The sequence below is a fragment of the Malurus melanocephalus genome, unplaced genomic scaffold (genome assembly GCF_030028575.1).
Source record: "Malurus melanocephalus ecotype Western Australia unplaced genomic scaffold, MMel_1.1 scaffold_50, whole genome shotgun sequence".
NCBI classification, from domain to species: domain Eukaryota; kingdom Metazoa; phylum Chordata; class Aves; order Passeriformes; family Maluridae; genus Malurus; species Malurus melanocephalus.
In genome coordinates, this window is record NW_026623282.1 from 1,243,043 (window position 1) to 1,270,567 (window position 27,525).

The following is a 27,525-nucleotide window of genomic DNA, read 5'->3' on the forward strand; positions in this document are numbered from 1 at the left end:
GGAGGGGACAGCAGGCGGGGACACAGCCCGCTCCCACCGCCCCGGGACCCGCCCCGCGGGGAGGGGACAGCGCCGAGGCGGGGCCAGCCGAACAAAGGCCGGGGGGGCTGTGCAGCATCCCCCGGGTGCGGGGCGGGATGGGGCAGGTGTGCGCAGCAGCCCCGGGCAGGGGAAGGTGGGCCGAAGGGCTCCGTGCGAGGCAGATGCTGGCGGATCAAACCTGGGCTCCTTGCCTGGAGTAAAGCCTCCCTGGAGACCTGCTCCCCGAGTGAATGCCTCGGTGCAGCCCATGCCCTCCCCATCCCTGCCCAGGAAACGCTGTGACCCTGGCACTGAGCAGTGAGGGAATAAGGTGGATTTGGGCATAATGAGCATGTCGGCATTTATCTAAAATTTAAGCTCTTTTGTTAAAATGGTGTAAAATCACGCACAGACCCAATATGGATTTAACACCGTGTTCCATTATCTTAGTTTATCTTGATACAAGCCAGATTTRAATCGAGGTGACACTAAGGTTTACATTGATTAAACGTACAGGCTTCAGTTTGTAACAAAAYTGCTGAACCAGGACAAGCTTATATAAGGGCAACCTGGGTAAACATATCCCAACTTGGACAATTTAATTCATTTTCCTCCCCACTTATACAGAAACTGGAAAGCTGAGTTCACAGGAGAATGTCACTAAAGGACGAACATTTTTTAAGGCAACAATATGTCTTTGTTTTTAGTCCAGTGGGTGTCRAACTCCTATTCTTTAACAGCTGGATGCACAAGTGTGCTCTTGTGGAAAATATTTGGGGAGCATTGTACATGCAAGTGCAAATCAATACAAGGTTGCAGCTTACTTTGTACCTTAGAATATGCAACTTAAATTTAAATGCATCTCAGCTTTTGATGAGTAAAATTTGGTTTGTTCTGGTCAGGATTAATGTGCTCTTTTGGTCCTCAGTCATTCCAACARGGTGTTATCCAAATTAACAGGTTTGACCAGAGAAAATTCTATTTAGTCAGCATTTACACAGTGTGGCCACTTAGGATATGCATGAGATCTCTGTAGCCTAAAACAGGAGAGCTGAATTCACAGCCCAACCTTTTCAACAAATATTACTTAGCCTAAAATCTCACTTTCAGCTGTTCTCTTTCTTGTATGCCTTTGGGTATGGGCAGGGAGGGACTTGCCTACTGGATGAGCTCTTACGGCAGCAGCCTGCTCCTACCTGCCTTTTTGTATTCTGCTTGTTGGGAGTTGGCAGGAGGGGGCTTTGGAGTGCTCATAAGTAGTGATTTTTCAAGCAATAATAAAGTGCTTAGCCAGTCTTGAAAAAATTAAAAYGTAGCTCCTCTTCTCCATAGTTCAATTGCTTGCAGCTATTGCTCTCTGAGCTACTTGATTCATATCATGACCTGTAAAATACGATCTTGAGGGAGACCAATCCCAAACTTTGCTGTAAAAGCACAAAAAAAAAAAAAAAAGTCCTTGGCTGCTGTGGCGCATGCAGTGTAATCTGCACAGTACCACTGATTTGTATTCTTGCAGCGAGCACTTCCAGGATTTGCTGGCTTTACTGTCTCTGTTTTTTTTTTTTTTAAATAAAAAGAATTAATGCACACATCCCATTAAGTAACACTTCAGCCTCTGCCTGCCCTAAGACGTGCTATGGGCTGTAATCAGGGCGCTCGGTTTTAGCAACACTTCTGAGTATTTCTTCCACAGAAACGGCCTGAAGAAGTTAGGAAGCTGATCAGCAGAGAAACACAGAGGAGAGTCATCACAAGACCGGCGAGAGAATAAGCACTTTATGCCCTCTGCCAGATATGAAAGCGAGATAACTTAAGGGTTTGTCYTTAGGCTGTTGGAGAGATTGGTAAAGGCTTCATGTCTTGTGGTAGTAACTCCATGGGGACTAAATAATGGGCTATCTACCATGCAATCATCAAGCACAAGCAGCTTCTCTCAGACAAACTCTATTTTAAGCTGAAGGGCTCAAAAAGACTTTTTTCGTATTTGAATTCTTAGTTTCCACAATGCTACAGTTTAAAATGCCATTACTCCCCCACTTTTGAGTTTGACCATATGCATTCCATAAGCTACATTGGCTGCAAAATACACCTTAGTGATTTGCCTTGAATTTCCTTCCCATGAGTCTTTAATGACACTACTTAAATACAAATTCTATTATATAGAATTAAAAAGAACAGCATATAACTCACCTAGAACACGATATCATCAAAATAAATCAAGTGATTCCTAAGGAATTTCTTGTATGGAAACTGAAGTCACATCATTAATAGGAAATCTGTGGTTCACAGTAACCMTACGTCATACTTTGCACCCAATAAACTTCTTAAACTAATCATCTTTTAACACAAAGTAGCAGAACGCAAACCTGTGTAAATGTGCCTATTTGAAATACATGTCCTACAGCTTGAAAAAGCAYCTTTTAGCTTTAAGACCAAATATTCATGCAGTGTTCCAAACTGGTTTTATTCTCCATAATTCACCATACAGTTCCACTCTATAAAGGRTAACTTCATTACTGTCGAAATAGTCTTCACAAGCTTTAGACAGGACTTGGTGGRGTTTAGTCATAGGGATCCCTTTTCTTCCTGTAATCTTCTTAGCACTGGTTATCACAAAGGGAAAGAAAATAAYCAGAGCAAAGAAAAATAAAATAATCAAATAGTTCCAGCAGTAAGGTATCCAAGTATAGTTGTTTACAAGACTGGGACTTTAACCATCAGATAATCTGTAGTGTGTTGAAACAGAAAACTCATGACAGTGACAGACCATATTTATTATCTTTAGGATGTGCTTAAAAGAGTTAGTTATGCATATTTTAAGATGTTTTTCCCTTGGAAAATCAACATTGGATGAAATGTGAGAAACACARGCATGAGAAAAAAATCCCCAGCCATTTGTTGTGATTTATGTCTTGTAAGGTACTCCAAGCAATTTGGATTTGGCTCACTTAAGTAATGTAAAAAGGCAGGAAARCAGTACTTTAGGCATTTAGAAGTATGGGTCAGTTTTTAAAGATGCACTCAATTCCACTTCAAATCTGCCTTGGACCAAGTCCATAACCTGGCAATTCACTACTTTAAGAGGTCCCAAAACCTCAGCAACATCCTGTTGAGAAAACAAATGTAGGAAAACCTATTGAATGCATCTGGTATTGGATGACTGGTATTCCCTGGAAGTCTGCTCAATACTTTTCAGTAAGACCTTTGAAGGTGCCTGTACAAGAGCATATTCTTTTTCTTTCCAGTACCTTAAAGTGAAACCATAGCTGTGAGAAAAAGCCTGTATGTTCTTGTTATTTGGTATCAGAAAGGCTGTAAAACAATCTTCCTCTGGGTTGTTTTATTGTTGGTTTATTTGTTTTTTTTTTTTTTCCTTTGGAAAGGGGGCTGAGCAGACAAAAAAAGCCCACAATTGGCAAAATGTCGACTTCATGTGAGAGCCCACAGTGCCCCATGACACTGCTGTGTCAGACAGAGGAGGTGAAGCTCCCTGGAGCTGCCCCTGACGTGTCCCATCTCCTGCCCTCACATCACGCTGCCGTGGGGGAATGGATGGTCTCAGGGAAGAGTGAAAAGCAGGCAGAAATACTGCTCAATCTGGGCTGTCAGAGATGGAGTGACATTGCCACTCTCAGATGCAGCAATTGCCACTCTCTTCAGGAAAACACATTGAGGAAGATTTCAAAAGCAGAAGGCAAACTACGGCCTTTTAGAACAGAAATCTTCTCTTACTTGAAACAGTAATTTTTCAGTACGGAAAACATYAGTGTTTCTGCAGTTGTCTCAGACACTCGAGGCATTTACAAACTAGGAATAAATGAATTTTACAAACAGAAAAAAAGCTCTTGATAATGATGGGGTGTTTTCCCCTTTCTTATCATATATTGTGATCCTGTTACAGCAGACTATTGTTATTACGAACCYTATTCTCAGCATCTCCTCAATTTTTTTAAAAGAGTATCTTGTCAATGAGTTGTTTCTTCTTGGGTCCCACATAATTTCCAGGTCCACTGGGGGAAAAAGTAATTCTATTTTAGATACACTTGAAAAAATTATTTCAGGAATCTTATAGTGCCAAGTACATACATGTCCCAAAAGGACTTCTTAYACAGCAGAAATGCCACTCACCTTCYTGCAGAAAGCAWTTGGGAAAAGTGTGCATTATAAAAACCTCAAGAGGAGGGATTGTGCACTTTTCAGTAATGCACAGGCCTCTCCTTACTCTCCACACAAACAGGTCTTCACCTGTGTAACAAAACTACCTGCAACTAAATTCACAGAGATGCAAAATATCTTAAATTATCTTAAATGCAAAATATCTTAAATTAGGTTCTTGATTTTCAGTCAGGGCAAAGGAGGGAATAAATACAAAAGGATAACATACACTTTAGAGAATCTTAATGTGCAGCTAAAAACAGTCACTTCCCACTTACATTTTCTGTTTGAGCTAAACATGGCAAACAATCCTTCCTTCTGATTTCAGGTTTGGAAGAAATTCTATATAACCTGACCTTTGCGCTCTGGTGCAGATACGAATGCCAGTGATTTCAATGGGATTAGCATTTAGTGACTGACATTTTCAAAATACTATGCTAACATCCTTTTATGAAATGCATATTAAACCCTCAGAAACATTGAAAAGTAGCTCTGCCTCTGGGTATTATTAATTTGAAAAAAAAAATCCTATTCCTGTAACTTCAATTACTGTAAATTTAAATTTTATATTAAAGTTGAATACAATGGAGGAAGATTTCCTCTAAGGCTTGCCTCCTTGCCCCTGCTTTCTTTGAATTCAAGTAAGATTGGGCCAAAAATGGAATCTTATTGAAAGATAAATTTTCGCTTCTATTCTGTATTTATATTGCTTCCTATGCCATTTAAAATGGAGTAAATTATTTCAGTAGTCTTTTATTATTACTTGCACTATAAAATAATCAGCTACCATAAAGAAAAAAGGGATTAAGGCAAAAAATGCAATTTGAAGAATTTTATGCTTGTACAGCAGCCCATACAGTCCTCCAGGCMCTTCCATCTGTCAAAAACTGTCAGATGAAAAATGTCTAGTGTAAAATTGGGAAAAAGTGGGGACCTCAAAGTGTTWATGCTCCACATATTTAACTAGAGAGATTTTTTTTAAAGTCTGGCTAGCAAAAATGGTCAAGTGACATGGACAGTTTTAACCCTGTTCCTCAAGTGAATTATTCCAGGTCAGAGAACTGAAAGGAAATTCAGACAGACCATTAACAACCTCACTTGTTTAATTTACTATCAATCATGGTGCCTTCTTAATTATCAGTTAATAGAAAAAAAATTATAGTAGTAGTGGGAAAAATAAGAATGACTCTTATGTCAGAGTTCAACATCATGACCACTTGGATGGGGGAAAAAACAGCAATTTGCAAGAATGAGGTTAGGTCAAGCAAGGCATCAGCAYAATGTAGATTTGTAATAAAAATAAATCAAACACATTCTTAGCTTTATTCTCCCCCCCACCCCCCTGCCCCCAAAAACATATATATGTTATAGGGCCTGACATAACATGGTAAATAGGGAAGCCTTTATTCTGTCAGACCATTCCTGAATATAAGGTACAATGGGCTAAAAGAAATTTGCAGGAGGGCAAAGAAAGGTTTTAATCTTGAAAGAAAGAAAAAACATTGCAATTTTTTTGTGGAGGGAGGAAAGATGTATTTAAAGACTGTTAGAGGATGTACTTAAAGAATGTATCATAACAAATGGAGAGAAGAGGTCAACAGCAAATCATCCATGACACAAACGTAATGAGATTTAAACCCAAAAATCAATGCTATCCAGACTTGTAACAAAAGGCAAATACATATTAGCTGGGTCAGTAATGCTCAAATTATGATACATTTACCTGTGTGGGACACATTTTTTTTTTTCTGGTTTTGGCTTCTTGCTGATGACTCTGGAGCTGCTGCTTGTCCAGTCTGGCAGGGAAGGACTGGTCCCAAGTGTTTGGGTGCTGCAGACACCTGTCCAATCATTTAAAACGTGTGGAATCGACCTGCTCACACACATCTGTGTGCGCAGATGTAAAACACCGAGGGGAAGGAAGAAAATGTCCTGAATCATGAAAAGTAGCAGCACTTAGAACTAACTCCTCTGAGCTGTAAYTCACAGAGGTGGTGGTTGTGAGGAAGGAGTAACAATTGCAATGACCCAACAAACTACAGTTTGCTGTGGGTGCCTCATTACCAGGAAGGAAATTACTGAGATCTTGCATTTCAAGGCCACACACTTTGACTGAGTACCACCGTTTCCAACATGGCTTTTCACAGACTAGAAAAAGCGAGAAGGGATACAAAGACTCAAAAAGCCTGAGCTGGCACCTCCTATGAGCCTTTAAGGATTTAGCCATACCTCATAGGTGGGTTGGATATGAAGAAGGGATGCAAGCCTCCARTACAAATTTACAAGTGCAAGAGAGTTGCATCTGTCACTGTGATATTAGTAATAGTCATATTTTTGTTTTTAGATACCCAAGATATCTAAAAAATGGTAGCCACAACTGTGATCTCTCAAGTAATCACATTGGTCAAAGGTCAGTTGAGGTCTTTGAAAGCTCATGAAATGACCCTGTCCTTTTCCTCACACACAAATCAAAGGGCAAAGGAGAATATGARTATAAGGACAYTGATAACTCATGCACCAGACAGACRAAAGTGCCTGGGGTCTCATCTAGCTCATCTGCAAATAGCAGAACAGCATTTTCCTGCAGGACTGTGAAAAGGTTAGTAAAATTAATGGTCTGTCTTGGTCACGCTTGGGAAATGCTAAATAGATGGCTCCTCAAAATCAAAGTGTGGAATCTAAGACCAGGCATCTCTCTTGGTCTGATCTACACCTTTTTTGTCCATGTAATATTAGGCTTGCGTCAGAGGGTTATTAGATTCCAGGTACTGTCTCGCAACTAAGTATTTTCTTGTTTCTGCAGTTACAGGTTTCAGAGTTCTCCCCTGAACCACGAGGAAAAGAAACAGCAGAGRGTCAGACAAAAATGCCCAGCCTTCTCAGACAGCTATAGTGGTAACCTGGCACGCCTGATTTCCTATCTGCAATTGACAGCCAGATATTCCTTCAGCAGCCACAAAAACTCGTGTATTCCTTTGTCTCAAAGACTATGATGATGAAATGCWGGCTTTTTCACTGCTGAGTTTGAGACATGTCTTCTTTAAAATGCATGAGGTGAGAGTTAGGTCATACATAGGGCTGACATGAACAGCTGAGATCCAAGAATGAAAATGAGATCTCTGACAGAATTCCCCTGCTTCTTGTATACCTATCAAAATAAGTTTCTCCAAGAGTTATATTGATCCTTTTGAACTTCACAGCCACATCCATACTTACCAAAATGCTAAAAGACAGAATGTCCTTGAAAACAAGACTATAAAATAGTAACTTAATAACTCTAAAGAGCATTATCTAAGAAACACCCAATGAGTTGTCGAGACTCAATTTTTTACTGCCAACACCAGACCACACTATCAGATGGAATATTCTGGCAAAGTCTTATCTCATTACTCTGAAATGTCTTTTTCATTTCATAATGCCATTTAAGATTAGCATATGGAACCCTATTAAAATAAACCTGAGTATTTACTATGCACGTGTCAATCATTCCACATTTAATTAGACACTCACAGTTCCTGAAAGAAAACTGCATGACCRAAAGTCCAATTTGCAATTTTTAAATGGGAAAGCGTAATAAATTTTAGAAACAGAAATATTGCATTCTCAGGTATACCATGGTCTAATAAATTACAATACTCACTTTATGGCCCTTTTWCATTGGTATATTTGGCTGGTGCCAAATCCAGCACACAATCTCATACTGTAAATGTGAATTTTGTTAGGTTAGAGAGCATAACTGAGTAGGTCACTGCACCATATGACAGTAGATGCTTTAAATATAGAGTGATACACTGGCATGTATYGTGCAAAAAGGAACAGCTTACCGAGCTGCGCCACCTTTGCACAGGACAGACATTTACAGACCATTCCAGACTTTCAGGGAAATKAAGTAAGGACACACAAGAGTACTTGTACATCTGAAGTCAGCAAAGGTTTTGTGTATGGAAGCCAAAATTCCTTTTTGGTTTTGGCTGGTRGTAGGACCGTAAGTTGATAAACTGACTGTCTTCTAAAACATTTTTGCGTGTTTGGCATTGAATAAATGYCTGTTTAGTGAATAGTATAATGAGCACAGAAAATTACTCTGTTAGGGTGTTTTGTGARATCTGTGCAACTCAAAGTATTTTCYTGATTGCTTGAAAGTRATTTGGTAATATGGCCTAGGAACTGTCAGTGGTTTTAAGAGCAGTATTACACCAACTTGGTAAAAATTGGCTTATTTTCCCCAGTAGTGTAGGCATAGAGTTAATTTCATCCAAGATTAGATAGCCTGCAATGCATACTTCTGCAGTGGGATTGCAGTGGACAGGAATATGATAGGGGCACTTCACATTCAATCTCACATTTTGAACACTGGGATGTGACTGAGGAGCTCTTTTTCTCTTCACTGACCATAAAAGGGAGCACAGAATGCCAAATTAACTTAAAAGCAAATATAAAAAGATGATGGGGTCCAATTCCTAATGCAGCTGGGCATTGTGGTAAGAACTAATGCCTGTGAGCTAAAAAGTGCAGATGGAGGTATGTAAAAGTGCATACAGGAGGTATGTAAAACAAGAGATGTATCTGGTTTAGCTCAGGTAGGACAAGGACCTTCAAAAGACACTTCTAAGGCTTGACATAATAACACATGAACTGTCTCTAAAGACTGTAACGGGTCAAACAACTCTCTTGAGCTCACCACCCTCACTTGTCATCAGCCATACATCTACTGGTGCACATGAACAGCAGAGCAGCACAGAGCTGTTGATTGCCTGTGCTGCTTAGTAATGCACTTTKTCCTTACAGCACAGTTGAGTCCCACACCAGTACAGTAGCTGCWTTGGTTATAGAATTTTCAGATTATTTATGAAGATCCATGCTGGATCTGATCTGATACACAGATTTCTTTGTTCAACTTGCAGCTTTTTCACTCTCTGAGAAGATGCCTGTAATCAACATGATGTCCCAAGAACCTGTGGATGAGAAGCGTGATCGTCACCAATATCAAACTTCCTCATAATCATTCTCCAACCAATTGTTCTCCTGGATTTAACTTTTTTGTAATAGCAATGGACCCTGCTGGCCATGTTTAGGATTGGCCCATTTCAGTGGGCTGCTAGTTTTCACAAAAGAATGTARCAAACTATTCTGAGGTTGAAGAGCATTATGGATGTGGTCTATGTGTGATCAGGAGCTCTCATTTGAAACTGGCTAATGGTTCTCTGCACAGGCTGATGGTTCTGCAAATCACCAGAGAAGAAAACTTTGCTTGGCGAGATGTGACAGTTGCTTGGTGGATTGCTTAAATCATGACCAACTTTAGAGCAACTTGACATTCAGAGGTACACTCAACATACTCCTCAGTGAGCAGATTTAATGTGAATTAGATGGTATGGACATTAATATCACGGGACGAACCTATTCAAAGCAGCAATACAATCTAAAAATTATACACACGTTAGCAAAGTCATTTTATGTCTTTGTTTTAATGATTTTTTTTAAACATTTGTATCATCAGACAAAACATTTAGGTCATGAGAAAATATTTATTTCCRACAGCATGGACTTTGAAAGTTAGTTTGAAGAAGGCATGTTCAATGCTATGACTCTCCAATGCTGGGTCAGTTGAAATAGTGTGTTGTAGTGCATATTTTAACCAGTTACCTTAAGGAAATGAGAAAAGACATAGTGAAGTAGGAGGTGAGTACAAACATCCAAGGCAGTAAAAATGCAGAATACTGACACATGGCTGAAAAATGTACTTTTTGTAATGCTCATTTAGTATCACACAAAACTAGCAACTCACTTTAAAACATTCTTTGTCAGCAACCATACCTCCGACCATATGAAACTATTGAATTTAATACAGTTTTTCAGCTGGAAGAGATATTAAGGTCTAACACCTATATCAAAATGCTTAGATTTTGTTAGCTCTGCTTGTTATTTAAGATATTTTCAAGGTACTGCACCAGTATCACATAGGTTTGGTTTTTTTTCAAATTGACTTGTACAGAAACATGCGAATAGTAATGCATGAGGGTTTTATATATTTGAATATAATTGCTTGTATTATTGATAGAGCACACCAAGCTTTTTTTCTTACATTTTATGCTGAACTGTTCCATTTCCACATCTACTAAATGCCATCACAGTTCTCATGGCTTATTGTGTAAAGCTGGAAAGTTRAGAAAGTAAGAGTGTCTTCACTTAGGACATATATTAATGAAAATAATTCTTTTATAGATAGATATATCTATCTACATAATAATTAAGATTACATGRTATTTTTATCAGCATGAAATGTAAAAAACCCATTCTCCAAACACCCCAAACTAGTAGGAAAACACAGTCAACTGGCACAATACACTCTTAAACCAGTTTTGTATAAGGCTTCAGTTTTCCTGATGAATGGGACTAAATCTTTAAGTAGGTCTGTATACATTTTAGTAATAATACTTGTTTTATGTCACAATATATTCTTAATAAAATAAAAACTCTGGTGTTGTAATTAAAGATAGCTAGTTACCTTCTAGACAAATATGATCTTTTAAAGAGTACGCTGTGTTTAAATATAAGAAGTAGAATTAAGGTGCTTCCRTATTTCTGCTTTCTTTCTTAAAAAGTACCACAGATAAACAATTGCAATAATTGCTTGCGGATATGCTTTTCTTTGGCTTTTACCATATTTTTAATAGCATGTGATGCCCCGCTGGAAAATTTCTATATTAATTCCTTACTTGATTTTGTAAAAGTTGCATTATAAAACTGAATGGAACAAAATGTTGGATGCATTTCCTGTGTCACAGTTACACTTTTTTTCTCTTCCTTTCAGAATTTCCATTTGCATCAAGCAACAAATGCAAGCAACAATAAATTTAAAGCTAGATTTTTTGCACATTGTAAACTGGGTAGGACCAGGAGTTACTGACAAAACCAGCTGGAAATGCAAGATTAGCAAATTCTCTGTATCCCAACACATTACCATCTAATCTGTCTTGTTTCCCYGACACAAACTAACACAATGAAGCTGGACAATGATTCAACAGCAAGTGCATGTGATAGTTCTGGCAAGACCATTTTTGTTTTGATTAAGCACATATTTTATCCAGGRGGGTTTAGAAAAGCAGGGCCTTTTTCTTCAGGTCATTCCGCTTCCAAAGTGCCAGACGATCAAATTCCTCAATACTCATTTTGAAGACTTCTTGGAATTCTTCAGGAGACAAATGCCTCTTGAAAATGAAAATACAAAAGATATCATTAAACTTGTGTGTGCAAGGAACATTTCTGCCCATCCTARGTTTTAAAAAACACACCGCAAAATAATGCATTAGTGTTTGCATTTAAATTCCAAAACTGTTTCTGGAAAAGACTGCATCAAAACCAAATGAGCTCAGAATAGCTGGGAAATTAAATTATTGATGGCAGTAGTGACTTTGGAAAAAAAAAAAATCTTTTCTATAAGTTCCAACTGAGCAGAAGTTACGGGTTTTGGGGAAAAGTATGTGTTTATCCAGGGSGCCTGATGACAGAGCACACTGAGACAAATTTAAGTTATTCCAGGACYTTAAAGAGATTGATAACAATTTAATTTTAGAGTTGGATTTGTTTTGCCTTGATCTTTAATGAGAGCAGTGCACACCACACTGGTCCAGTAATAGCAACCTTGTAACAAAGGAGAGAGCATATTGCTAAATTCTGAAATCCAAAATGTGCTTATCCAGGGGAGAGACTCTAGTCAGAAGTCAAAGCTCAATAAAGTAGGGCTTTTTAAATGTCAAGAAATATGCTTCTATTTGATGTGTTCATGGTTTAATGTTTTTTTTTTTAAAAAAAAAAAGAGATTGAGAAAAAGAGTTTGAGAAAAAAAAAAGAGATTGAGAAAATCCAACATAAAGAAATGGAAGGAGGTAAGATAACAATTCCCTAGCAATTATTAGTATCCACATAGAAAAGGTGAATGTGTGAATGAGAAATTAATTTGTAAAATCCATCTGATAATTGTGGACTAACCCTCACTCAAGTATTTCAGCAGCATCACTTATGTTTCTCTGTTTTTAATGAGTTACGCTCACACCATCTAAAAGGGACAGATTCAGTGCAATGAAAATTACAAAATGTATTTTTTAAACATGGACTCCCCCTTTCCATGAAGGTTTCCTTGAAAACTGTGACAAGTCCTGGGAGGRACACAGTTCCATTGGCCCTACCTTACAGAGCTATTTTTTCATGAATTTGGAAGTAAAATTTTGCTTTCCACTTATTAACAAAGACTTCATCTTGGTAATGTGATTTACTCAAGAACACTACAGCAATTGTTTGTAAGAAGTCATTATATATAATTACTTTGAACGGGCCCTAGTTGTTTCTTAAAAAAGGACAGCCTCGTTTTTGTTTTTTTTTTTTTCATTGAGACTCCACATATTCACAATAACAGTGACTAAGATCTTGGAACTGAGCCTTCATTTTTAATTTGACAAATGACAGCAACCCACCATAAGCACTGCTCATAGCATGGAACAAACACACCATGCATATTTGGCWAAAGAGATCATTTTTCGCATCAAAATGAGCAACATCTGACAATGTACTTTAGAAACAATCTTGCACTGACAGAATTTAATTCTACAGGGCTCGGAAAGAAAAAGTAACTTCTCTCTACGTTGTTTTTTTAAGAATATTTTCCTGGTAATCCAGTGGACGAATGAGAGTAAGTTTAACTTTAGCAATTTTTCACAGGAAGGAACACATTTGTAGGTTGTAGGATTGAAAAAGAAGTCTGGATGAGAAAAATGGTTAATATTTTGCTTTATTTTGCTTTCTAGATTATGGACAAGACTTGAGATATCTCCTCACTCAGGACAAAGCAATGGCAAACTGTAGGCCAAAGACAAAAGGAGGAAGCCTACACCCTTGCAGGTAAATCCACCTTGCCAGACTTCCAAAACCATAAAAATTATGCAAAACTTTAAGATTTTATGTTGTTTTCACCAGTTTCTTTTCCTGAGCTAATTTCCACCATGCATTATGAGAAACTGCTGTGGTCTTATCAGATCTGTTCCACACTGAAGGTCAGTGGAGGAAATTTCAACGAGCCCCACATCACCCCTTTCCTCCACGGTGGAACATTTGCTACCTCTTCACCTCCTAACGAATCTTGGCCCCCATCTCCATACAAACTGTGCAATTCCCCTTCCCTCTCCAGGGCTGTGCTCTGCCATTTATCCTTTTGCTTTGCCCTCAGGTTTAGTGAGCTTTCCATCCACGTGCAGCCATCCAAGCCAGAATGAAGTGGTTGTGCACTGTKCTCCTGTGCCCATGTCCACATGACRTCACCTTCATTCTTTGCATACATTCATTTTCTAATTATTATACCAAATTTTGTTTTACAACAGCACCATTTTTCCCCCTCACAGAAGGCCTCAGTTGCTGCTGCCAGGTCCAAAAGCAGTTAACATTTTCCAGCCCAGGGACAAAGTGACTGAGGTGGAGAAAGCACAAGTTCACTTATTTCCATATCCATTCCATCAGAGAGTTTCTTTGCTTTTAATTTTCTTCCACATAKGCCCTCATCTCAAKKATTAACAAACAGATTACAGTAWTAGCAGTTTYTTAYTCYATCAATGCATTATCAACATSCAAAAGAATTCTGGTGGAAGGGAAYRYWTTCCCTTGGTCTGAATTCTSTCTGAGAATGCCAGTCTRTGCCCAGTGCAGTGTATTTCCCACTTTTTGTCCCWGGATCTCAGATACTTTCACCATCTGCTTCTTAAGCAGGCTCTAGATTTGGGACTGACCCTARAAGCAGCAATGACCCAAGGTTTGTATTGGAATTTTGGAATAAAACTTTTGTCCCAGAATGATGTCATCAAACTGGCAAAGCTTCAGATAAAAGCAACAGAAGTAATCATGGGTTGCAGTTTGATTCATGAGGAAAGATAAAAAGGCCTGAATATGTCATAAGCTCAGCCAAATTATCAGTAAGGTAAAATATAGAAAATGTCTACAAGTATTTGAAGGGTCTAAACACCAGGGGGATAGGCCAGTGTGAGAAGTTTATGTCCACACTTTTCTATGTACATGTGATGCTAAATTTTTTCTGCACTATTGTTGGGGCTTTCTAATAGCTTTCCTTCAAGCATTAAAATCCACAGCTCAACCCAAGCCTAAAGGCAGAGAAAATGTACCAATAAGAAATCTTGGACTGATTTATCTTTCTTCTCAGCYACTGGAATATTAATTTGTCTTAACTGAAGCATTACCTTCTCTCATTAATCAAACAAAAGAAAGAAAATTGAAAACTATGAGCTGGGAATATGAAGGGTATTCATCTTGAAGTATGAGAGAATATGTGTGTGTGAAGCTATGCTTACAAGGCCAAGAACATGATTTTCCTTCTTTTTATAGGAATRGATCAGCTTAAAATATCCAGCTATGCTAATAATGCATCATTGGGCCATTAAAGGAATGGCCAAACTTATTAGTAAAAGCAACATCCATTCCTTTTTTTTTTTTTTACTAGAGTTGGCCTTGTTTACAGAGGAAGTCTGGGTGTTTTTACAGTGTGCTAGTAAGTGATTCCTAATTCCCTTTGTGACAATTTGGCCATATTCAGGCAGTTTAACTCAATCTCCTTCTCTGCTCTGCATCAACAGCAAGGCTGGGCACATTGCAGACACTGAGCAGAGCASAGAGGACCTATCAAGGTTCTGCCCACTCTGAACTCACTGTTAGCGAGGTCATTTTGGAAGCTACACAATGACGTTAACATGATGCGACCTGAGCACCTTGCTAAAATATAAGGTAAACAGTTTAAAGTTGATWCTTCACTAAAAAGATTGCTACAGTGGAGCTGACAGCATCAGATTATCAGCATTTGGTTAAGTGTAATATTGCTACAGTACAACTGGGTTGTTTTGATACAATTGTATTACTCTGAGTCTTTTATTAAAATACAGAGAACTAAGCAAGGGCTGAGCTAAACCTCCCAACTGCATTTTAACCATGAGAACAGAAAATCTCATCCTCTGTGAAACATGAACATGAAAATGAGCAGTAAAGACATGTCTTCTCTCAGAACAAAAGTARTTAAYTGCACATTCAAATACTTGCTCCACWGTGTTATTTCAGAAAGAAGTGGTGGTTTTCGCTATAAATTAATGAGGCTTGTCTCGATTTCTGTGGTCTGCAAAAAAGCCAGTAATAATTCCAAATAGAGTTATAATCTTTATTCAATTCGATGAGATTTCTTTTCTGGAAGAATAATTGAGCTTTTAATGAAATTGAGAGATGCTCAAAACTAATACATAGTGTCATGGTTTCACCACAGCTGGCAACCAAGCCCCACTCACTCACTCCTCCACCAGYRGGAACAGGRAGAGAATCAGAGGGGTAAAAGCTGGAAAACTCCTGGGYTGAGATAAAGASAGTCTAASRGGGAAAGMAAAAGCCACRCACACAAGCAAAGCAAAATGGAATTAATTCACTGCTTCCCATGGGCARGGAGGTGCTCAGCCATCTCCAGGAGAACAGGGCACATCATGCATAGAGGTTACTTAGGAATACAAAATTTCCAAATGTTCTCCCTTCCTTCTTCCCCCTGCTGCTCATGATGTCACATATCTGGAATATCCCTTTGGTCACTTTGGGTCACCTGTCCTGGCTGTGTCTCCTCCCACTCTCCGTGCACCCCCGACTCCCTCCCCAGCGTGGCCGTAGGAAAAGCAGAAAAGGCCTTGGCTCTGTGTGAGCCCTGCTCAGCAATAACAGAAACATCTCTGTGTTATCAACCCTGTGTTAGCACAAACCCAAAACACAGCCCCACACCAGCCACAAATCCAAAACAACCCCACACCTGACACTGTGAAGAAAATTACCCCAGCCAAAACCAGCACACTTAGCATCACAGTGTTAGTATGAGTACGTCACAGGAAGAGAAAATTGCAGTTCCCTTGCCTCCACCCCACAGTGCACAGTGAGCAGGTGATCCTTCACAGGCTTCTCTGCATCAGGAATTGGATGGGAGTTCCTGTGTGAAAACCTGCTGATGCAGGAAGCTCAGAGGACATCCCACTTCCTCATGAGTCAATACTGAACCAATGAAAAAACAGGAGGTGATGAGTTGARGATGAGAAAAATCAAGATCCTAATTTCTAGAGGAATTTAAAACCACAGGTTTGTTTCTCTTTTGCTTTTTTGTTTTGTTGTATTCATGGGAAATGACAGTTGAGCATTACACTGCCTTTGATTGAATCTTTAGTGAATCTTTCTGCCAGTCTCTCTCAGAGGCAYGATGGTGCACTCTGTTTTATAGAGTGTAATTTTAAATAGTTGTCTACTTCAATTCATTYTTATTCAAAGTCCTTGCAACGCTTCCAACTTTGGATTCACAAGCCCAGAAATAAGAGCTACAGGATCTTCTCCAGAGATTTCAACTTGAGAAATACTCTAACAAAACTGGGATTTATTGGGAAAGGTTTATTCACAGGTAAGTGAGCATTCATGTAAACAACTAAGTCTTAGCTCTTCAAGTGCAGAAGCTTTGCTGCTGACACAAAATCTTTCTCAYATTAAGATTCAGGATAGTAGAAGTATTTCAACATTTAGAAAATAACAGCTTCCTCCTCTCTCCAGCTTTCCTCTTCTTCTCTTCCCCTCCATTCCCTTCTCTCATGCCTCTCAAGGTTACTACAAGTAAAACTCTCAGATGACAAATCAAAATTTGCTGGAATTATTTTTTTCTATTGAATTCTGATTCCTCATTTTGCTTTTACAAGGTTTGCACTCTTCACCCCTCTTTCTGYTGCACTGCTGGGGCTCAGCAGGCTTTTCAGAGGTTTCTTCTAAGCCTGCTGCATGGCTAATTACAAAGCTTTAATTAGCCATGCACCACATTCCCAAGGGAGTATTGAATGTTACACACATCCACGGCCTAATTAAGCTTCACGCTCAATAAATATTTGAAACTATTAAGTAATTATGTGATTGRGAAGGCAAAGTGAAGAAATGGCACGAGCTGCCACCTAATGAACTTCAAAAGGTATCAAAAGATCACTAGGGCAGCTCTGCTGATAAGGCAGCAGGCWCCTGCAGTTACCCTGGATGAGGACAATCAGTCACAACACAAAAAGCTGCAGCCTTTGAGCGGCCAAACCTTGCAGGAGATGTAGATCCATCTCCACACAGCTCTGTGTGTCCCCAAAAGGGTTCCCAGGGAAAGCAGTGAGGAAAGGAATCTGAGACTCTTCCCCATGCCCTGTCACCCCAAGCACCTCCACAAGGTTCCTGGACCTGTGCATGGGTCTCATTTACCCTCATTTCAGGGTACCATGAAGGCTCACAGAGGAGCTGCATTCCACTCAGCACTGCCCCTGCAGGGTAYTTCCAAWCTCACCTCCTGGCAAATAYCACAAGGCACACAGAAAATACTCCRTGGTAGCACTGKATGGTCAGTATTTTTCCCAGCTGAGTCATACATAAAAATACAAAAAGCTGAAAAGATGTAAGTATTTTTCTCAGGTATATGAATATATTATCTAAATAGCATACACATAGAACATCTCTGATGATAATCTATGCTACCATCCTGTCATTCAATCAAATGAGCTTTTTCRTACTAACATTGACATAAACCATTGCCTCCAGCTGCTGGGTGACAAAAAATTCTGTATAATTAAGAAAATAATTAATAAATAAAACCAAACCTTGGAATAAATAATAAATTATGAAAATATAAAGAAGACAATGAGTTTCAAAAATTTCATTTGGTTTAGGCACAAAACACCTTATTCTTAAAGCAGATTTTCTAGTTTCCCTTAGTTTGGAGTTTAGTGCATCTGCAATATGAATGTTCCATATCTAATCTCTGTTCACACCTACAGTGTTTCCACTCACACAGAAATTACTTTTCACATCATATCACATCAATTCTAATGCATATTTTCATTTTATAATGGCTCCTTTTGTAAAGGCTTTGAAATCTGATATAAACATGCACCACTGATCACAACAMAAGCACATGCCTMGAATAAGAAACACCACACAYGTATTTTGCAAGTTAAACWGTGWGAAGTAGTTCTGCTGAAKTCMGTGWCCTGCACTTTCTCACTCCAGGTTATGAACTTTATTGTGAAGTGAGCCCATAACCTCAAACCCAGCCCCAAACTACAAACAGCAAAACACACAGCATCCCAGTTTTGCTCTTGTTTTCCCCATCTGAGCTCCAGAGGAGGTGGGRCACACACCATTACTTGTATGAATGACATCCAGGAGCTTCTAATTCAGGCTCAATTACTGGAAACAAGTCCTAAAATAGTTAAAGTCCAAATGGCTGGAACCCATGGTGCTTGTTGAATGAAAACTAGTGGAAAAAAATGTTATCCCTAAAGCAAATCCAGACAAGCAGTTCCAGGAGGAAAAGCATGTTTAACTTAATGTGAGTGCTCTGCTCAAATAAGACCGCACCCATGTTTAAAACTCTCATTTCTGTTTACAAGAGAACAAGGTGGCAAATGAAAGTTTGCTACTTGACATTCCAGACTACTTTTWCCTCAGCAATTGTGTCACTGTATCCTTGTTAAACAAAGAATGAACAGGCTCAAACAAAAAGCRGAATAATTTACTTTCTACTGCATTTGTTAGGCATGAATGGATAATGCTTTTAAGCCTTGACATTCAAAAGAAACAACTAAAAAAMCTAAGATACATTAAGATAAGGAAATTAAATGAAAACACTAAAAGATGGTTTCCAAATGGAAGATTCTAACAACATGGGCTTTCAAAACTACCAGCCTGTGACCACAAAAGAAATCTTATACTCTGTGATAAAAGCAACTGCAGGAGGAAAAAAAAAAGTCCATGCAGTTGGGCATGAACTATCAATTTCAATGTGCAAGCAGTGAACCACATTTTGTGACTGAAGAACAAAAAAATAATATCCAAACTAAGATAAAAGTATCAAGTGTGTACTTTTGGGAGGCCCAAGGCTCAAATGATAAAGCTATTCAAGTACTTAAAAGAGGTATCAAAATTTTTGAAAGTGTCTATGAGCCAAATTTCCTTTTAGAACCAACATGTAAGGATTATGCCAATCCAAAGGTGATGTCTTAGTTGTGAAAACTCAGGACTTAAGTATCCAAAATGGGAGAGTTTGGTCCAGGACACTTATATGTTAACAACTGCATTAAAGAAAGAAAAAAAAAGTTTACAAAAAGTCTTGAGATAGACCAAATTGTATGTATTTTTTCAAGTGCCATTACAGCAAATTTGCCAAATAATAATGTTTTGTAATTATACTATGTCTTCCCAGCATATACCAATCGAAGGAAATTAGGGATTTACAGAGGTCATCAAAGCAAGGCCAACTTTAAAATCAGACCATGTTCCTCAAGGCCTTKTCCAGCTGTGTTATTCTTGCCTTCAGGGGCAGAGACTCCACAGCCTCTTGGGCAAYCTGTTCACTGCCTCTCTTCCAGGAACTTTCCTAAGGAACTTTCCCCTTATATCCAATTGTCATTTCCTTTCCTGCAGCTTGTGACTGTTGTCTCTTGGCTTTCCAGTGCCTKCTTCTGGGAAGGGGATGTTTTGCCTATCACCCCTGTACTCCAAAGGTGAGCTGCTGACTCGTGTTCAGCTTCGTTTCCATCAGCACCATCAGGTACTTTTCTTCAGAGCTGTTCCCCCCATCTCATTCTCATGATTAGTGTTAGTCAGTCACAAGTGCAAGAGTGTGGATTTATCACCACTGAACCTCATGATAAGTCAACTGTCAACCACTCCTGCAGCCTGGCCAGGTCCCTCTGAACACAGGCTCTGCTCACCTAAGCATCAATTGCTGCTCCCTCAAGTTTGTGTCACCTGCAGACACAGTGAAGGTGCAATTCCTCCTCTCCACCCAGGTTGTATAATCCATCCCTATGCTACTGCTTTGTTGCTCTGCAATATCTGAATGAACTTGTTCTTCACCATTTCCTGCTAGAATAGCTCACGGGAATGCTGCTTCGTTCATCTAACATTACCATAAACAGCGCTGTGGTAGAGAGAAACTTCTAAAAAAATTCCTTGGCCAAGTCATTATCTACTGTAAATTCCTTGCATTTCTAATCAGCTTATACAAAAGCAAGATCCAGGCTATTTATTCAAAAACCAAAGTGCCAGAAATGTATTTAAAAATCAGCAGGCTGCTCATTATAACCAGTTCTCAGTGCTGCATGTATTAGTTCACTGTTGGCACAAACATTTCCTTGGAAGAGCACAAGGAACTGGATGGCTCAAGCCTCACTGAGTTAAGACAAGCAAACAAAAACATGCTGAGTGTATCTACACTTAGATACATGTACTCTTGAAGAAAGAATTACTATTCTTTCAATGCRTTTATTACCAGTTGAGCCTTCCTAATCTTTAGATACCACTCAGGCTTAGAAAAATATGCATTTTTACAAGAAAATATTTTTTATAATCCTTAAAATAAATTTCTTGTACAACAGTGTAATCTAAAAAATGCTCACAATGGAAGCAAAGCTAGGAAAACACTGCCACCCATGAAACCCCCACCGTCCTGTGGTCCTTGAACATTAGCCAAGGTTTCTTTGTAGTCTCCCTTAATTTGATCCCAAGAGCTAATACCACTGACTTTTCACGATAGGAACACTCAATATAGGAGACTTTTCTTGTAAAGAGTGAATTATAGACAAACAGTGCCTCTTCCATTCAACATTCACAACAAATCTTTTCACAAAGAGGAGGCTGCTTCAAACCAGCTCATGAGATGGCTGTTAAATAAATCTACCTCATGCAAATTTAGTCACCTTATCGCTCCTAAGTAGACCAGGAAATCAGAAATAWCACATGTGAGAGAGATACTCTGTTGATACCAGACACAGTAAGAYTGTTTTCAGGTTTGACAGCTGATATGAAACACAGCAGCTCTGGGTCTCCTTTCACTGAGATCACCTGGCCACAGCCCTCACCAGGATCTTGCTCTGATTTGCAGCAGTGACAGCAAGGTGAGGCCTCARCCCTCACAACTGATCAGAATAAAACTGGTGGATTAGAATGTGGATTTTTTCTTAGAAGATTTTCCCAAATATATCACAGTACAGTTTGGATAATGCATGAACTTAGCACTGCTATGTCCATCACCATTCTGTAATGGCAAAATCCAGCCCTTTCCCAAGTGATGTTGGCTGTGCAGGATGCAAACAGAACATCAGCTGGCAACCAGTTCATYCCAGAGTGGAATGAGCACTTTTCTCTTTGAGATCCCAAGCACAGAATCAAATGGATCTGAGGAGAGGGTGAAGTCTAATCTTAGCACCTGCTTCCAGTACCCCAAGTGCTGTCCTCAAAAGCTTGGAGACTCCCAGATACACTAAGTGGGCCCTCTACTAACAGACAGTGTGTGTCTGTGCCCACATTTCTAATTTCAGTCTGCTTCTGTGCAAACCTATAAACTCAGAGTCCTGGGCTCCCTGGGTCCTGGCTCTTGCCCAAGCCTCAAATCTGCTGCATGCACAAGTCAATAATTAAGTTACTATCTTCTTCTTCTTCTGCCACAAGAGGAAATAATGATAAGCTGCTTTTCTATGCAAAGCTACTTATTTCCAGCAATTCTGTAACACAGAAGGGTCAGGAAAGAGGGGAAGAGGCCAGCAGGGAAGGCAATTGGTTTCTGCTTGTCACTCAACTCTGCATATGGTTTGAATGTGTAGATCACCAACAGTAGTTACAGTGCTATTAAAACTCAGTTAATTGTTTAAAAAAACTACCAATCCCTGTTAAATGTAAGACAGTCTACAAAGGAGTCCTTCCTGCAGACACATGAGTTTAGCACAGTGCAACTATCAGCAGGGTTGGCCTAATCCCCTCACTGCTTTTCTGGTGCAGGTTTGAAGCAGATCTTGTTTATTGTTCTTTTTCTGTGAGATCTTTGAAGTGGTCGGGCTCCTTGAGCCAACGGGCCCTGTGCTGCACCTGGTGTGAGGCAGAGTGAGCAGCTCCAAAGTTAAACAAACAGYGATCCCAGCTGAGGATGGTGTATGAGTTACAGATAATGGCAGAAGGGCAGGCTCGAGCCATCCAAAGCAAACTACATCTTGTCTTAAAAAAACAATTTAGAGCTGCATTTGCTATTCAGAGCAGTCTGATGTGTTTAAACAAAGCCTCTGCTCTTTAACACGCACACACACACACACACACACACACACACAAGTGTGTACGTTTGTATAGAAAAGAATCCTTTACAGGGTATGTCCAGATGAGCATCCCACCAACTCCCAGCTCCTTTTTCCAGACTCAGAGTGCTTTTTAGTATTTAGTATTTCAGTAGTGCTATCATGCCTTYCTATAAACCACACTTAAAACAGCAYAMAATTGAGGCTCTYCTTTCCTTACARTCAAATCAACACCACTTGTTGGGTAATCAAGTGACAAGCACATTCAAGTATTCCAGAACATAACACCAATTTCAAAACACACTACATGTATGCAAATTTGGTGAATTAGTTGTTTTTAAAAACTGATCTYTAATGAGGAACTTTCTGCTCCTTTAAAGTTTTATTCTTTTCTTGCCTTATTTTTCTTTCTTCTTTTCTTGCCATGTTACTAAGTYGGAAATTCAGTAAATTTATTAAAATATAAATCTCCCCAAAAGTCCAATGCTATTATCACATTTTTTTATTGAGCTATCTCTTCTTAATAGCAGTTCACAGAAAGATATGTTAGTTTAGGTGAGTCTTTGCTCAGTCCTGTCATTGCTCAGTCCAAAAAATCAACCTCAGAATTTTGCTTGAWTGTCAACTTCAGGTTCTGATCTGTGGAAACTAAGCTTTCTGTTACAATAAATTCTATCTGCATTTCTATCTTAAGTGAGACCTGGGTGCTACAGCACAGATCCCACAGCCAAAGAGGAGGCTGAATAAGACAACAGAGCAAACATAGGTCCGTGTATTTTCAGGATAAATGGAGCCTTTTTGTAATATTTAGGTTATTCTGTAAGGATGTTTTAATAGGAATTGAAAATAAAACAAACTCCAAGTTTCAACTCYCCTCACCTAAACTTTAACTATCCTGTAAAATCATTCAAAAYTAAWGAAATTAAAYTTGAAATGAAAYTTGAAATTTAAAATTGCTTGCATACTAATTTTTTGGAAATAAAATATAATACATAATGTTATTTCTCTCTTCTTTCTTCTTTGTTACTATTACTGAGGCACAGGAATATCCAGGATAATAAACAAACAGGAGAAATGCTTGCAAAACTGTCGAGCAAACATCATTCCTACCTCCAGCCGGGTCCTGTCCACATCCTTAGGCAATTTCACACGAACTCGGTTTGTTACAATTAGTGTTTCATAAGGATAAATCTGTTAAAAAGACAAGAATGAATCTGAAGAATGAACTCCAGCTGAATCCAGTTCTGAGGCATGGAAATAGTGGTGTGGGTAACTTACTAAAAAAAGGTACATACTTGCATCCTGCTTTGACAAAAATATTTCACTGGGACAAAAATTAACAAAATAAAAGAAAAGAAAGGAACCCATGTAACCTTGCTAGGAAGTGCTGAATCTGATTGTTCTTCCAGTGTTGGAAAAGCCCTTCTTACCTTGTATTCTGCAAAAGAATGAGAACAGGTTCACAGTTTAGAATTTATAGACTTCTTTTGGTGTAACACAACATTTAGGTACATCACAAATGKGCTATGCTAAAAACATTTCTCTCTTCTCAGTAGCTGCTGGAAAACTGCATGCATAGTAWGAATCTGACCCCCATGCCCTGAATGCCTATAAAACTGTCTATTACCAAAGCAATAGTCCTTGAAATCAAAGGCTTATTACAGAAAATCCATCTCCTGATGCCATTGGGTTACACGGTGAGTATGTCTGGCAAAATTGGGTATTTCTTTTAACAGGAGGCTTTTGTGCAGAGTTAAGTCAGTCTGTCATCCAAAAGKCCTGCCCTTATTGTTCTTTACTGAAAATAGTTAAAATATATGGATTATTAAAGGCATATCAGTTTGGGAACATATATGAAAACCACTGAGATGATATGATAATAAAAGATGCCAACATCCTGCACTTGGGCTGACTGCAGTGGGAATAACCATAGGGAAGAAAAGACGAGTTGGGGGTGTGGCAACAATGACTCCTGGATCTACACTAGCACAGGGAATTCTAGTTAGGTCAGTGTATGACTATATGTGATATGACTACCCCAATGTTATCTAATCACAATGGTGATTAAACACAACCAAGATAGCCAAAATGTTTTCACAGATTTTTTTTATGGTCTGAAATGAAATCAGGGATTAAGTGTACTTTTAAAAAACTGTACTTTTATCTATTCAAACATAGAGACAAAGATTTTTATCAACACAGAGTCATTAAGTGAAGAATTAGAGTAAGATTTTTAAAATTATTTAAAATGTTTGGAAATAAAATCCTACTCTTCCTCACACATTAAAGCATTTTCCTAAAAATTTTCATCTCTTTTGAAAATTCCAGCCCAAGTTCCATATTATGTGCACAGTCCATTTAAACTGCAGTAGAAGAAAATAAAGCAAATAAATTCTGCTTTTTGAACTCTGCAGATTTTATCCACACTGTAGCACAAACAAGAAGCACAATGGACTTTTTCYAATTAGACTTGAAGGAGTGACTATTTTAAATTTCCTCCAGTCTTTGATATAAGACCAACACCACAAAGCTGGTGCCACATATCGAGGATGCTGCTATTGACTCAGCCTGCTTGCACCACCTTATGATTCAAGACTTCTGTCAGGCCTTTACACTGAGTAAAAAGAAGATTCTCTGTGATAAACGTGATGCTGAGCTGTGTCACTGTCTCATCATTATTAAGGGAACTATAGGAAGAGCTCAGAACAGAAACTTTCATGGCAATATGCTAATGAACATCCTCAAAGGGAGAAATGATATTGCAATGTACCTTTCGTCCCCCAGCTCGCCTCCTGGTCCGTTTCATATTGGCCCATAGTTTCTGGCTGACAGAGAAAGAAAGAAAAAGCAATGAGGCAGCAAAACACACCAACCTCCACCACCCTCCCCACTCTGAATATTGTTGAGAGTTAAAAAGAAAAGCACCTGGTACCACAGMACTGAAATACATATCCTTGCGTGAGAGAAAGAGACATAAGTCTCATTCAAATTTGACCTAATTGCTCAAGTAAGCAAGGTAATGCTGGAACTGTCACATTTCTGTGATGCAGATGTGTTACTGGCATCACCACAAATCACTTCTGCTGCACTGAAACTTTTCTCCTTCTGCTTCACCCTGCTGATGCCACTGACCAGGGAGAACTGTGTATTTGTCATAGCTTTATTTGTCTTTTTCCTTTGCTGGCAAATGCTATGATGAAAAGCAGTAGAGGAAATAAAAAAAATCACTTATTATATAATCTCTTTTTTTCCAAGTCTTATTTTTGCCTGTTAGGGTATCAATGGTATACACAGCTATGCTCACAATAACCTGTAAGGTCCCTTGCTGTTTGCTTTAGCTTTTTTATTTTTTTTTTTTTTTTTTTTTTTTTTTTAGTGTGGCACTAGGATGGCTGATTAAAAATAACAAACCACAAAAGCTGGTATGAACCTACAATCCAAGAGAGGACATCCATTCCGAGAGAAATTTTGGCCTCAAGGATTTGACCATGAACAGCCCTTTCAATGCTTATTCAGATTTTGGACTCTTTCTGTGGGACAGAGGCTGCCATCTGCTGCTTTCCCAGCTCATTGCAAGGTTTCCTGAGCGTCATTCATTTCTTCATAGAATTCAAACACCAGGTATTGAAGCAGCGTAGGCATAATCAGTCCTGTAATATTAACTCAAAGGGATGGAYATTTCAGCAGCTACTGAAAAATCCATCCAGCTACTCCTTGACAATTTGCCTCCTGTAGCTCTTTCCAGTGACTCTCTGACTCTCATCCCTGGGGAAGTCTAATCCTCCTCATGTGCTTTTCCAGGTTTCACATCTTCCTTTGGACAAAGAAGGGAATTTGAACGAGATTCTCTCCATGCAATTTGGACACAAATAGATCTTATTACTATAAACCATAATGATTTTTCACATAATAATACAAGCCATGAACCGAGAACCCATGATAGATGCCAGAGAGAAGGAGAGGCCACATTGTCAAAGCTGCCTTTTAAATAAAGACTAATAAAAGTTRCAAAAGAGGATTAAAGAAAGAATTCCTAGTCTGTTCTGATATAATTTTGTTACGCGTTTTTCTTTCTAGATTGCTGCTTGTCATTCCATCTGTGTTGTTCCCTCCCAGCCTTAAAAGTACAATGACTGTGTGAATACACACACCACACATTTGTACACTAGAAAAAAGCAGAACAGATGGTTCAAGGAATGCAGTGGATATGGGCTGCTCCACCTTTGCTCTAAGATCATTACTTGCCTAATTATAGGCTCATCTCTGTGATTAATTCAAGCYATCCCATGATTTATTACTACGTGCAGCCTGCACATTTCAGATTTTAGTTTGTTTTGGGAGGAGAATCAAGACTCCCAATGCTCATGATGCACACAATTAAAAGGAGAAGCCTCAGTCAGTGTTACTCTTGCACAGAGACGAACTGTAACCCACATAAGGCATGAATCTGCCAGACAGGGCGGGCAGCCAAAACACCTTTGAAGTGTTATTACTGTGTCGATTTTCAACCAGCTACTGAGCTGTCTATTTATGAGATATTATTTCCTGGAGAAAGTATTTAAATGTGTACCTACCTGGTGTAAGCCATTCTTCCCATAGCCAGGCAGAGATGTAGACTTAGAATATGGAAATCCTGTGAAAGACATAACATATAGCTGTATCTTTTGCAAAGCTTTTACAGCCTCCTAAAACAGGGAATCCAAGAAAACACCCAGAAACAGCAATTATAAAATCAATACAAATATCCTATCAAAGAGATGAAATACACCTGAGCTAAGTTCATCTTTTCTCCATATTTCATGCACATGAATAGGTGTAAAAATGTCTAGAAACAGCAGCATGCCAGGATGCACTCACCTCATGGGGTAAAATGCAGAGGGAGTTGTGGGGCTCATGTTCTGGAAGCCTCATGCACCTATTTGATGCAAAGCTTGTGATTTGAGAACTTGTGAAATCTCTACCCTCCAACTTGGTATTAAATCATGACTTGAAATTGGGATTAAAGGTATCATCATTTTAGAGCATCACTTCTGAACATGCCATATGTAGGCTGTGGTTTTGTTTCTTAAATAAGATGTGTTGGTACMCTGCCACTTAAAAAAAATYAATAATTTTTTYCYTTYYKKWAAAMYTYYYTTKGRAAAAAAAGCAAAAATGAAGATATAGCAATGGATAAAGTAAATCAGTGAGAGTATATACA

General features: G+C 38.9%; 1 protein-coding gene across 4 annotated transcripts in view; it reads right to left on the bottom strand.

The window, feature by feature from the left end:
* Window positions 1-9,608: 9,608 nt before the first annotated feature.
* Window positions 9,609-27,525, bottom strand: part of ABLIM2 (actin binding LIM protein family member 2) — a 126,880-nt gene continuing 108,963 nt past the window's right edge. For 2 of the 4 annotated variants that reach the window (XM_057365261.1, XM_057365260.1), the window contains 5 exons: window positions 26,900-26,958; window positions 25,096-25,150; window positions 23,699-23,763; window positions 23,436-23,516; window positions 9,609-11,387 (listed from right to left, as the gene is read on the bottom strand). In XM_057365261.1, the coding sequence (XP_057221244.1) occupies window positions 11,274-11,387; window positions 23,436-23,516; window positions 23,699-23,763; window positions 25,096-25,150; window positions 26,900-26,958 (374 nt within the window). In that variant the 3' untranslated portion in view covers window positions 9,609-11,273. The remainder of the gene's footprint in view (window positions 11,388-23,435; window positions 23,517-23,698; window positions 23,764-25,095; window positions 25,151-26,899; window positions 26,959-27,525) is intronic. The other 2 variants (XM_057365263.1, XM_057365262.1) reach the window with 1 other exon arrangement.